Source organism: Alexandromys fortis, unplaced genomic scaffold (assembly GCF_014885135.2).
Source record: "Alexandromys fortis isolate MF-2015 unplaced genomic scaffold, M_Fortis_MF-2015_v1.1 scaffold_61, whole genome shotgun sequence".
Taxonomy (NCBI): Eukaryota; Metazoa; Chordata; class Mammalia; order Rodentia; family Cricetidae; genus Alexandromys; species Alexandromys fortis.
Genome location: NW_026067962.1, coordinates 10,078,069 through 10,091,463, shown reverse-complemented (window position 1 = coordinate 10,091,463; position 13,395 = coordinate 10,078,069). Strand labels below are relative to the sequence as shown.

The 13,395-nt window shown below is 43.1% G+C and overlaps 1 protein-coding gene across 4 annotated transcripts in view; it reads right to left on the bottom strand.

The window, feature by feature from the left end:
* Positions 1–13,395, bottom strand: part of Ppp4r1 (protein phosphatase 4 regulatory subunit 1) — a 54,283-nt gene that overhangs the window by 6,803 nt on the left and 34,085 nt on the right. For all 4 annotated transcript variants that reach the window (XM_050153519.1, XM_050153517.1, XM_050153518.1 and 1 more), the window contains 4 exons: positions 9,836–10,347; positions 4,942–5,114; positions 3,434–3,526; positions 445–630 (listed from right to left, as the gene is read on the bottom strand). In XM_050153519.1, the coding sequence (XP_050009476.1) occupies positions 445–630; positions 3,434–3,526; positions 4,942–5,114; positions 9,836–10,347 (964 nt within the window). The remainder of the gene's footprint in view (positions 1–444; positions 631–3,433; positions 3,527–4,941; positions 5,115–9,835; positions 10,348–13,395) is intronic.

The window sequence follows — 13,395 nt, the reverse complement described above, 5'->3', positions numbered from 1 at the left end:
CCCTTTCTAAGTATAAATTGCACTAAAAGGACAGGATTTTTGTTACTGGCTTTTTGGGATGGATAGGAGGCAGGAGGAACCAATTTTTGGCACATAGAAATGAGACTAAACAAGAAATTAAGTCAAAGCCTAGAAAAAAACATGTGCATACATCCCTAGGTCAAGGGTTTACCCATGTGCTCTGAGAGCTCTGGGCACCCAGGCACCAGAACTTAGGTCTAATTACCGTTCTATTACGGTGTGAAAAATCATGTTAAGTGTAGAAATCAAAGCAGGATGTTTAGTCTCAAGAATGATTGATTCTACACTGAGGTCTACAACACGTGACTGTGGAGAGCTCATGCTGCTACACCCAGTCACGGTTCCCTGTAACAGCAAACACATCTAGGACACAGTTCCTGAGACTAGAAGCCAACACTACACCTCCTCCACCCACACTCTCACCTGCATGTCTGACGCCAGGGTCTCGTAGGTCTCTCTCAAGCAGTGCCAGTTCTGCCTGCCCAGAGTCAAGGCCACACCCGGCAGGCTGTATGCACAGTGCTTTGCAATCTCGGTGTCGACTGTCTGTGCTCGGGAGGGATCGGTCATTGACAAGTACTGGTCTAATAACGCTTGTGGTACAACATCCTAACCAAGAAAGAAGTGACACAGCACACTGTCAACATTCAGATCCATTTTCAGGAGGTCAGACATAAATGTGACACATGCAGGGCTGGAGAGATGTCTCAGTGGTTACCAACACTGGCTGCTCTTCACAAGGACCCGGGTACAATTCCCAGCACCCCAAGGCAGCTCACAGGTGTTTGTAACTCCAGCTCCAGGGAATCTGACACCCTCACAGAGACACAATTCACATAAAGGAAATAATTTTTTAAAAAGGGTCAGGCATGCTGGGTAAGGACATAGAAGCATTCCTGGGACTTGCTGGCCAATTAGTCTAGCCAGATTGGTGAGCTCCAGGTTCAGCAAAAGACCTTGTTCTAAAAAAAAAAAAAAAAAAAAAAAAAGTAAAATAATAAATTGAGGGGCTGGAGAGATGGCCCAATGATTAAAAGTACTTGTTGCTCTTGCAGAGGATCTGGGTTCAGATCCCAGCACCCACGTCACACCTCACAAACACCTGTAACTTCAGCTTCAAGGGATCCAGTGTCCTCTTCCAGCTTCCACAGGCACCAGGCACACATGTGGTGCACACATGTACATGAAGGCAAAAGACCCATACACATAAAATAAAATTTTAAAAATTAAAAAAAAATAAGGTGGGATTGACTGAGGAAGACACCACCATCAACCTGTGGTCTCCACACACATGTACACAAACACCAACATGTCACAAACATACACCCCAAAAGAGGGCATATACTAAGCAAATGTACATATGTATGCATATATACACACATAGAAAGTTATTAGACGATGAATAAATTCACTTAAAACAAGTTAAAGTCCAATCTTACCGAAAACAAAATAAGAAACAAGTTAAAGTCCAGAATTAATTGCTAAGTTGATAAGAAACATTACAAGCAAGACTTGTAATGTGGCAGTTCCTTTTGAGTTTCCGCCATGACCACATGATTGCCAATGTGTTTCTAAGCAAGGGCATGATGCTGTGTGCCTGTAATCTCTGAACTCAGGAGGATCAAGCCTGAAGCCAGCCTGGGTTATATGTACTAGAACTATGTTAAAATAAAGGAACAAAAGGTTGAAGCCACATTCCTTATATGGAAATTGTAAAACTTATTGAGCTGGGCATGGCCATGCACACCTGGAATCCCAGCACTCAGGAGGCAGAGGCAGGCAGATCTGAGTCTGAGGCCAACCTGAACTACAGAGTGAGATCCTGTCTAAAGAACACCACTTTAGCTGGGTGGTGGTGGCGCACGCTTTTAATCCCAGCACTCGGGAGGCAGAGGCAGGCAGATCTCTGTGAGTTTGAGGCCAGCCTGGTCTACAAGAGCTAGTTCTAGGACAGGCTCCAAAGCTACAGAGAAACCCTGTCTCGAAAAACCAAAAAAAAACCAAAACAAACCCACCACTTAAAAAAAAAAAATCAAAGCCATATTCCTTCTAGGAGATTTAAAAAACCAGAGTGCACACATCTGTTGGGAGATTATGAGGAAAACGTGCACACAGTCTTGCTAAGGCGTGTGAATGTACTTTTGGAAGATGAGGTAAAAGACTAGGTGCTTCTCTGAAGGTAAAATGGACAAATGGAGGAGAATCTACTGCCTTTCTCTTTTAACTATGTTACACACAAACATAAGAAATTTGCTAAAAGAATGAGATGATCTATATGAACTGATTTTAAAATATTTTTACAATATAGGTGAGAAAAAGTTGTGTTTCAAAACAGGATGCGTGATGATTTTACTTTAAATAAGAAACATTACTATGACCATATACTGTCTAATAACACCTCCCCGAGGCAAAGAACACGCCGAGAGTCGGTCTGGGAGACTGTGATGTGAGAGTGATTTCTTATTAATAAAGAAACTGCCTTAGCCCATTTGATAGGCCAACCCTTAGGTGGGTGGAGTAAACAGAACAGGATGCTGGGAGAAAGAAGCTGAGTCAGGGGGTCGCCATGATTCTCCCACTCCAGACAGACACAGGTTAAGATCTTCTCTGGTAAGCCACCTCGTGGGCTACACAGATTATTAGGAATGGGTTAGATTAATATGTAAGAGCTAGCCAATAAGAGGCTGGAACTGATGGGCCAAGCAGTGTTTAAAAGAATACAGTTTCCGTGTAATTATTTCGGGTAAAGCTAGCCGTGCGGGCGGCCGGGTGCCGGGGACGCAGCCCTGCTGCTCCTAATGCTACAAGACTGGTCTGCAGGGTCCCACAGCACCTATGGAAACTGGAGACTGGGGTGCAGCTCTCAGGCTAGGAGGCTCTGACCTGCTCACGGGAAGACTGCCAAAGTATGTTTCCACTAAAGAAATGAAGGACAAGGTAAGGCATACCCTGTATTTACATGTCTGTGACATTATGAGGACCATAACGATGAAGGTAGCCTAGACTACACAGTGAGACCCTGACTGAAGAACAAAAACAAAACAAGGCAAATGAAATCTCTAAAACTGGAATGCAATCATAATGACATCGATAATATTTTATATTGGCTTTGGGCAAATTTTTACATTCAAATCTCCTAGGTCAAGCTATACTGTGCAATTCTTAGTGACTTAGACATGAGGAAATAGCTAAGCAGCATGGGATGACTATCTCCAAAGACAAAAGGGCACACACCTTGGTTTAGATACCCTACGAACACCAGGCCTTAGCAGATGTGAGGGGAAATCACGTGCTCTGCGTTACTTCTAACAATCACCCGTGACCACCACCCATTACACAGGACAATCCACTGGGTCAGAAGTAGCTTTGAAGGAGGACTAAGAATCCCCCACACCACACATCTGCCACTCACTTGCACTTTTGATCTCCTCTCTTCAGGGCTGAAGCCACCACTGGCAGTCATGTCCGCACCTCCGTGGACATATTGAGGAGTGGCATCCATATTCTGTCAGGAGAAAAATCTACTTCAACAACTGCCCTGCCCAGGACTGTCCTCCCTTCTCAACCTCTCTGACTGGGTACTTACCACTCATGATAGTCAAAAGATAGAGATAAGAGAGATTCTTTAGAATTTAAGGGTTTATAAACATGCCAAGGCCTCCTAAGAAGTCCTGCTTTAAGCCAAGCTTGTGGAATAGCTGTTAAATGTAGAAAAATGAGCTTCAGAAAAATGAAAGTTCATGGGGCTGGAGGGATGGCTCAATGGTTAAGAAGACCTGGATTCAATCTCAAGCACCCATATGGTGGCTCACAACCCTCTAAAACTCCAGTTCTCAGAGATCCGATGCCCTCCTCTGACTTCTGTGGGCACCAGGCACATACATGGCACACAGACACAAAGCACACTCATACACATTAAATAAATCTAAAAAATTATAAAAACAATGAAAAATTAATCAGCTCATTAAAAAATATCAGGAGGGTTCTTCCAGTCAACTCTCTTAGCAGCCAACAGTGTCCTGTAGTTTTCTATTCCTCCTCATGGTTCATGGTAACTCATTTTACAAGGAGCTGCTTTTACCAGCCACACTCCTACACAAACAAACACAAAATCTGCTCTGCAATGCATATGTATCATAGCAGTCAAATCTCCACTACATGGTCAGGGTTTCTCTCCAAAGCACGAGTACTGTACATTTCCAGCTGCATCGGCTGCCATCAACAAAAGCAGAAATACACTGCAGCGCTAAGAACTCACTCTCCCCTCACTGCGGGACTCTTCCCTGAAGGCTATCACTTAAGTTGCACACTGCATTCTGGCAACGAGTGGCATTCCTTCTCTGTGTCTATAAACAGGAGAAGAAACAGATGCTGTGTGACTCTGGCTTGAGGGAAATGCAGTAGGAAACCAGGGTAGGAGCATGTGGACAGCTATGGATGCAGCAAAGACGATGCTGGTAACAGTACCCACCCTCACACTTGAGTCCAGACAATGCCACAGCCCTCCGCAACATGGCCTCAAGTCCCGATCTTCTGCTCAGAATACTGTGTTGCTTGCTGCAGTGAAATGGTCCGATCAGAAACAAAGTGCCTCTCCAAAAAGAAAAGGGAAGAGTTAATTATTCTTGATGAAGGGCTTTGTTTCCAGTAAGACTATTTCACTGCAGTGAGCTACGTTAACATCCACTCACCTAAAAGGGTCATATAGACAGGACTGCGAATGACTTTGAGCCTTTAATATGACACTAAAGTCACAAGGACAGGATGTGGTGAGGATAATTATTTTTACTTCATACAAAAGGAAAAGCTAGAAAATGAGGAACAAAATAGAACTCACTAACTAGAGTGCTGGTTACAACCGTCCCCAACAAGACTGCATGTTCACACACCTCACTTGGTAAACACCACTGAGCTCATTACCTCCTCGGCAGCGCTGATTAAAGGCATAGCAGCGTCTTGCTCTAAGCTACGGTCTGGCAGTTCATTCACACCCAGGTCATCTTGTAGCTCACTCCGATGCTCCCCACTGCTGGCCTCTTCGTGAGCATCCAGGCTGGAAGCGCGCAGTGCAGCCGACAGCACTTCCACCTGTGCTGTGGGCAAAGGACAACAGTGAGCGGAACGGCAGCATCTTCTCTACCCAAACGAGTTATCAGCGCAACGTGTATGTCTGACACAGCCAGCAAGAAGCTGAAAAAATCTACGATGGCCAATCATCAGTCTTTCAAGAGAAGAAGCAGAAAACTATTGTGCACAATGCTGCCTGGCTGCTGGAGGCTCCTCTGGGCCACCATAGGGTCAGTTTCAGAGTTTATACTTTTCTCTACCAGCCCTACTTATGAACCTGTTCTAGCAGAAAGGCAGTGACACAAACCTGCCAACATAGTGACGGCAGTTACACTTAAACACTGACTTTACCCCACTTCACCATCCCTTTCTGATATTGAAATTACAGTTTGTTCCAAACATTGGTATCTCAAGAATATTGTCTTACTTGCCCAAAGCCTAAACAACTTAGCAAGCATTAGTTATTAAATCTGACAATATTGCTTTCCTTATATACAAAAGATTCAAATTAATAAAAAGGCATTCTCTTCCCCACCCAATAAATGAGAAATTTATACATGCGCATATATACATATATTATTAACATTTATTTCAAGTAACATTCCTCTTGCACATATAAAATATGACATTTCAAATGCAAATTTACTGCTTAAAATAACACATTTCTAGAATTTCTTGCCTTTTGTGCAGACATCAATGCAGACTCTCGAATCTGGTCAAAGTGCTATGAGAAGAAACTGCTGCCCGCTCAGCCTTCAACTGGCCATTTATGCTGCCCCCCCCCCCAACTAAGGCACACCCTTGTGAAGAGCCAAAGGAGAGGAAGGGTTACCCTGAAACAGTCATCCAGATCCGGCTGGCAGTTGTGACTGTGAACACAGCAGGGACCCTGAACGTTCCATCATGGACAGATGTCTCCTGAGGAACTGTTAATGGGGCTGCAGAAGGAATGGTGTCACGGTCACTGGGGGACGATGTGGGAAGACCAGGTATAGAGGAAAAGAAAGGGGGACAGCAGGCAGTAATGGAGGTCAATATAATCACAATATTGTATATATGTAAGAAAGTGTCAAAAAATAAAAACTTTGAGAGACCAAGAAGCAGGTGGACAGAGGACTGGACACCTTTCCCACTGGGCTCCATGTAAACAGAGCAAGCCTGAAAAGCAGGCACTACGTAAAGGACCTAGAAAGGGTGATGAGCCTTATGGCAGAACGCTTGGCTTGTAAGCTCAGCCGTCCCTGGGCCCACTCTCTCTTAATAAACTGTATTTCTACTGTGTGTGTGTGTGTGGGGGGGGGGTCCTCTAAAAACATTTAAGCGCCTGGCCATGGATACACCAGGAACTTCTGTTTCAGTGGGTCATCAATAAAGCCAATAAAGGTGTTTATTCCTGGAACAGTCTGGTGATTTTCATTGTTTTCAAAAATTCAGCTGTAATCTGTAATTATCATTACAAACACGTTAGCTCTCTTTGGGGTCTTTCAGGTTTCTAATGCTGAAGAGAACTGAAAGCTGACTACACAAAAAACAATGTGTAAAACATACCATGCCACTGAAGTGTACACGACAGGATCTTAACCTGTAATTGCTGCTCAAGAGCATCAGAACATGTCTCCATCCGGGCATGTCCTACCCGCAGGCCATACGTCTATCAAGATAGTTATGACTGTAGTTCAACAGGCCATCTCTTAGAAAGGGGGCCTTTCTACCATCTTTTGTGTTTCACCCCATAGGATCTGTCCTGTCGACCACTCCTTGGAGAGCTATTGTGTCCACCGCTAGCAAAAGGGGTTTTCCTTCTCCTGTTGTAGTCTAATGAAAAAGTTTAAACTTATGACAAAAACTCAAAGAAGGATTAAGAACACCAATGATCATAGGAGGGTGAAGCTGTCTTGTTCCCATGACGATTCCTATAGGGTGACAACAAGGGAGCAAGTGACACAGCTGCTGCTGTGACCTGGATGTGCACACGGAAGCTCCCTTGGAGGAGCCGCATGCTTCCTTTCCCGCTGGTCTTACTGTCAGGAAGAGATGGGTTACAAGGCAGCATTGCACTGGTCTCCCCAACTGCTCAGACCTGGGTTTCTAGATCAAGGGTCTGCCTTAAAGCACACACATACACACACACACACACACACACACACACAGACAGGTATTTTCTCATAAATTAAAGGGAATGACTGCTCTATAACACACCATTTTAGAAAAGAAAAAGAAGCCAGGAGGTGGTGGTGCACACCTTTAATCCCAGCATTTGAGAGGCATAGGAAGGAAGACCTCTGAGTTAGAGGCCAGCCTGGTCTACAGAGTGAGTTCCAGGACAGCTAAGGCTAAACAGAGAAACCCTGGTCTTGAAAGAACCAGAAAAAAGAAAGGAAAAAAAGAAAAGAAAAAGAGCCCCAAATTAATGAACACTTCTAAAAATTTAAAACATTTTATGATACAATGGAAAACAGCTACTTAAATTAACATAGATTAAACCAATATGCTCTTAGATTTCAAGAAAAACTAAAAGCACTGCATGACAAATTTAAATTGTTCCGGGTGTCACAGTTGAATTATAAACACAATCAGTTAAATTACAATATAATATTTATAATGAAATTTCTTAACTACAGTGTAATTTTAAGTCAAATAACAGCTATCTTCAGAAACACAGACACATTATGAAACTTAAAAAAGGTTTATCATTTTATTGTTTGAAAAACTTGAAACCCTGTATCAAATATTTCTATTAATATTTGTTGAATGTCTACTGCATGTCAGAAACTAACAGGTACTATGTGTAATGAGAGACCCAGAGCAGATCTGAAGCCTGGCTGTCCAGCTTTTCTCATAAATATTAAGTTTGAGGAAGAATAAAAATGAGCCCAGCTGTGGTGGTACAGGCCTATATCCCAGCACTCAGAAGGCAGAGACAGGGGATCTCTGAGCTTGAGGCCAGCCTGGTCTACACAGAATGAGTTCCAGAACCAAGAAAACCCTATCTCAAAAGACAAAAATTAAAATAGAACAAAAAGATGGGGGCTGGAGAGATGGCTCAGCTGTTAAGAGCACTGGCTGCTCTCCAGAAGACCTGAGTCTTAATTCCCAGCACCCAAATGGTGCCCTCTTCTGTGTGCAGGCACACATGCACACAGAGTACTCATACACATAAAATAAATCTTTTTTAAAAAGCTGAAAGCAATAAAGATATTAAACACTTACTGGCTGTGGATACGCCTAGTTTCTTCTCCTCTGGGCTGAGGAGAATGGAAGGGAAGAACGGAAGCTTCTGAGAATTCCAGTTTATCAACCCTCAGAAGTGCTCTATCACTGAGCTGTCTGNGGGGGGGGGGGGGGGGGGGATATATATATAGATGGATGGATGTTCTGTAGCTCAACTGTAGTAGCAGTCATTTGGCTATTTCTCAGATCTCACAGAATGTTTATTGGTATGAGCTATGCCCCAGTGAGTCTTAAAGATTAAGAAATAATGTTATGCACAATAAGCCAGACTCAGACAAATATGATAATATGTTGTCATTTGTGGGACCTGATTTTAAAAATATCTATCTATATAGATAGATATAAAAGTCAGTCAAGCTAAAATAATATTAATGATCAAAGATGTAATAAAATTTCATTCTTTTCAGGTGTAAAATTACAATAGGAAAACTCTAAAAATCACAATAAATGAAAACAAACAAAGATGCCTGCTAACCTACCAGACAGTCAAGGTCTTTCAAAGTTTAAACAAGGTTTTGGATTGGGTATGGTGCCTCATGCCTATAATCCCTGCTCTCAGGAGGATAAGGCAGGAAGACTGCTGCAAGCTTGAAGCTAACTTGGGCTACAGAATGAGATCTTCCCCATAAAGAAACCAAAAGACAGGTCTTTGTTTTAAAAGGATTACTTAAGATTTTACTTTATTTGCATTAAAATGGGGATTTCTCAATACTGAGCAACTCTATATTTTAGAAATTTTAGTTTTTGGAACAAAGGGGAAAAATCCAGAAAGCGGTATTGGATCTGATGATCTGCAGTTACGGGATTTACAATTTTGGTTTTATTTTTTTCCTAAGAACAAGTTCTCCCTGGATGGCCTAGAACTCACAGAGGGATCTGCCTGTCTCTGCCTCCTGATGCTGTGATTAAAGGTGTGCCATCATGCCTACACTTCAAAACATTTCAGTGAACACCAAGAGACAGGAAAGCACCGTCCTGCCTGCCTAGCTCCACGACTGCAGCAGGCAGAACAAGGAGGAATCTGTAACATCCCATTTCCCATTCCTAAGGACTTGCTTGATACATCTTCCACTTGATAAGAGGCTATCTTTAGAACTGAACAACCACTAAAATACTAAAGCTGTTGTTTACAATGGAAGACATAGGCCACGCATGTATAATCCCCCAAACAAAACACAAAATTGAAAAATAAATCATTCTTGTAAAAGTCTACAGCTCCTAAAACAACATATATGTGGGAAAACAGAAACCTATGCCCACCATAGAGACTACAGTTCTTCCTTTAAAATGAGACCCAACGCCAAGAAGTGGTGGCACACACCTTTAATCCCAGCATTTAGGAGACAGAGGCAGGCAGATCTCTCTCTGTGAGTTCGAGGCCAGCCTGATCTACAGAGTGAGTTCCAAGACAAGCCCCAAAGCTACAGAAAAGCTCTGTCTCAAAAAAACAAAAACAAAGCACATTTTTTTTAATCACCTTTAGAATAAAAAAAGAATATAATGGACTCTTCCATACCTTTAACATCCGGGTCATCCATGTGTGGCTCTAGGTTCTCTATCATTTCTTCTAGTTCCTTCCGGGTAGCCATGGTGATATTAGGAGAACCTGGTCCAGGGACTTCAGGTGCATCTCCTGCTCTTTCAGGGCTGAGTGTCTCCCCAAAGTCCTGCTGAAGCTCTCTATCAAGATCTATTTCAGGTAGAGGAGTCCTCCAGAAATGGAAGGAGTTGAACAAATCCTGATCTAAGAGAGTGGAATCTGGGGAGCTGGTGCCAACCTCTGGCCGGAATGCAGTCGTGCAGTTAGCAGGCTTTTTATCATTCTCATCGCTAGCTGCTTCCTGATGAGACTCTGAGGACAAAGTACAGAGTGAGGAGCTGTCCTCTGGAACACTTATGTCACCTGCAGAGTTCCCAGCAGTCTCAGCAGCACAGTCTTCGAGTGCACTCTCCAGGCTGGCACCGAAGTCTGCGGGAGCATCCTCTGGCCGGACCTGCTCCTCTTCTACAGCATCAAAATCTTTGAACCTTTGATTCATTTAGGGGAAAAAAGAAACATGGAAGTACAGAAATAGTTACTGGGAAAAGATAATGTAAAGTATGGCATACAGCATTTAGACTAGCTAAGGGCTTTAGAGCATAGATTACCCAAAGGAACTGAATAGTCTTGTGGGCTACACACCACTTCTTCCCATCAGTTGTTCTGCATTCAGAGATGTAAACACCTGTCAAACTTGTCTAAGCAGTCAAGCATTATTAACAGCTGGAGACGGTGACACTTAGGAATCCTGGAATACTATAATACTACTGTAATATCAGTAACAGCAGGAAGAAACCAATACAGTGGATTCTAAGATACATAAAATTTTTAATTATTTATTTGGGGATTATTTATATTGCCACTGTTCCAACGACACAGTGAAAGCTGAGAATCAAAACATTTTTGCTTATAAAAGGGATAAGGAGGGTAGCAGAGAAGATACTTATTAACCATTTCATAAAATACATTAAAATCTATTTAATGTAAATAAAGGATTATTTTTATTTCCTCATCTCCCATGCTACTTCAAAACCAGGTTTTTCAAGAAGGAAATCATGATGCAACAGATAAGGACAAACAGTACAGGCTCCTGATGAACTGCTACCTGCCACCTCAACTACAGCCTTCAGTTTTACTATTTCTCCCCTTTTATTAACAGGTAGTTACTGGGCACCTACTAGGACCCAGGAATAAATCAGGTTTCAGGATTTGGTATGTAGGCCTAGGTAAAGTGCCTGCTGTACAAGTGTAAGGACCCACGTTCAAGCATCTATGTAAAAAAGCCAAGAGGAGCCCCACACCTCTAGTCCCAGTGCTGGGGATGGAAACAAAGCTCCCTGGGGCTTGCTGTCTCCTGGCATGACTGAACTGGCAAGCTCCAGGTTCAGTAGGAGACCCTATCTCAACAAAGAGGGTGGAAAACAACTGAGAAAGATGCCTGAATTGGCATCTGGCTTTTACACACACACACACACACACACACACACACACACACACACACCCTAGTACAGTGATCTTTAGCATACAAAGGAAACAAGCCACTGTGGTTTCCAAGGACACTTGTAAACCCAGCCCTTGAGAGACTGAGGCTGGAGAATCAAGAATTTGAAAGGAGCCTGGCCCTACATAGCTAAACCCAAAACAAAAATTCTCACCAAAACTCTAAAACCAAATGTAAATTGTAGCTATTACCCCTGAGATTATAATTACAGGTAAACAAACAGTAAACTACAAAAGCAAATTATGACGATTAAAATGCAGTCAGGAGTGGAGGCTCACACCTTTAGTACCAACAGAGGAAGAAAGAAGCAGGGGGATCTCGATGAGTTCCAGGTCAGCCTTGCCTACAGAGTGAGTTACAGGACAGTGAGCTATGCAGGGAGAGACTGTCTCAAAAATAAATTTCTACCCCATTTCCCAAATCAGTATGTGATTCCAAGCAAAGAAATCTGACATCATCAAGCAAAGGGACCACATGGCTTTAGAGAACATGATGTGGCTATGAGACAAATGGAAGAGCATTTTCAAGAAGAAACAGCAATAGGAAGGCAAGTGCTGACACAGAGATGGCAAAACCAGAAGCCAACTATGACTTTCTGGAGTGGGGGCGAAACACGGGTGAGATGGATGCAAAGTCTCTGGAAAGCCACTGCAGCTCAGCCAGATGCTCTTGACTGCTGTGGGCTGTCGGAAATAACGACGCAACTGTAAAACCTAACAGATGGGTCTTCTTTTCCCAAGACCTTTGTAGAAGCAGGGCAGGAAACAAGCTGCAAGAACTGGAGTGTCAACAGCAGACATGGTGTTTAAACAGGTGTGCCTGCGGGCTGCAGAGGAGCCCTCGGCAGCCATTAAAGGGGTGGGTGGCAGGACGCACGCACTCATTTCATGCTGGCGGTAAGAAACAAAGGAAGAACCTGCTGGGCACCCAGATTCTGGTTAGGGCAATGGAACGGATGCCTATAGCACTAATTAGAAGCTAACAACTCTGGCTGGGTGTGGTGGTACATGCTTTTAATCCCAGAGGCAGGAGAATCTCTGAGCTCCAGGCCAGTCTGGTCTACAGAACTATGCTATACTGGTCTATTGTGGGAAGTCCCTCTGTGTGTGGGTTGCTTTTACTGGATAATGAATAAAGCTGTTTTGGCCTATGACAGGGCAGAATAGAGTAAGGTGGGAATTTCAAGCAGATGGAGAAGGAAAGAAGGAGGAGGCAGAGAGATGCCATGTAGCTGCCGAAGAAGACAGTGCCTGAAACTTTACCAGATAAGCCACAGCCTTGTGATACACAGAATAAAAGAAATGGGTTAATTCCAGATGTAAGAGTTAGTTAGTAAGAAGCCAGAGCTAACAGGCCAAACAGTGTTATAATTAATATAGTTTCCGTGTGATTATTCGCGCCTAGGTGTGGGAACAAACAGTCTCTGTCTACACTGGCCTCTAAGATATGTGCATACAAGAGCACCAGAGGTAGGTTAGAGATTTCTCTCAAAAAACCCCTATGTAAGTCAGGTGTGGTGGTGCCAGCCTGTAATTCCAGTACTTGGCAAGTAGGAGCAGGAAGATCAGAGTTCAAGACCAGTTCCAGCTTCATGAGACCCTTCTCAGTCTTGCTTCTTATTCCCATGCACGAAAATAATCAACACCCTCAGGCTTTCTTAGCAGAGGCCATGGTACCTGGCAAATCTAGTACAACTACTTCAAGGAGAAACTGACTCACAGAACGTGGTTAAAGAGAACCAAGCCAAACTAAAGAAAATACCATGACACAACTTCCAAGAACTACCCCAGGAAGTAATCAGATGAAACCTTAATGTTAGTGGAATATCTCCAAAGTATTGATGCCAATATCAGTTTTATTGTTCATGTACTTAAGGTTTTGAAGATCAAACCCACAGGTTCTTAAAATAATTCATTCAAGATCTTTATTTATGGGGGTTTTAGTTAAAGAAAAAACAAAAGCCAGGGTGTGGTAGCACACTCCCTTAATCTCAGCATTTGGGAGGCAGAATTGAGCAGATCTCTGTGTTCAGGAC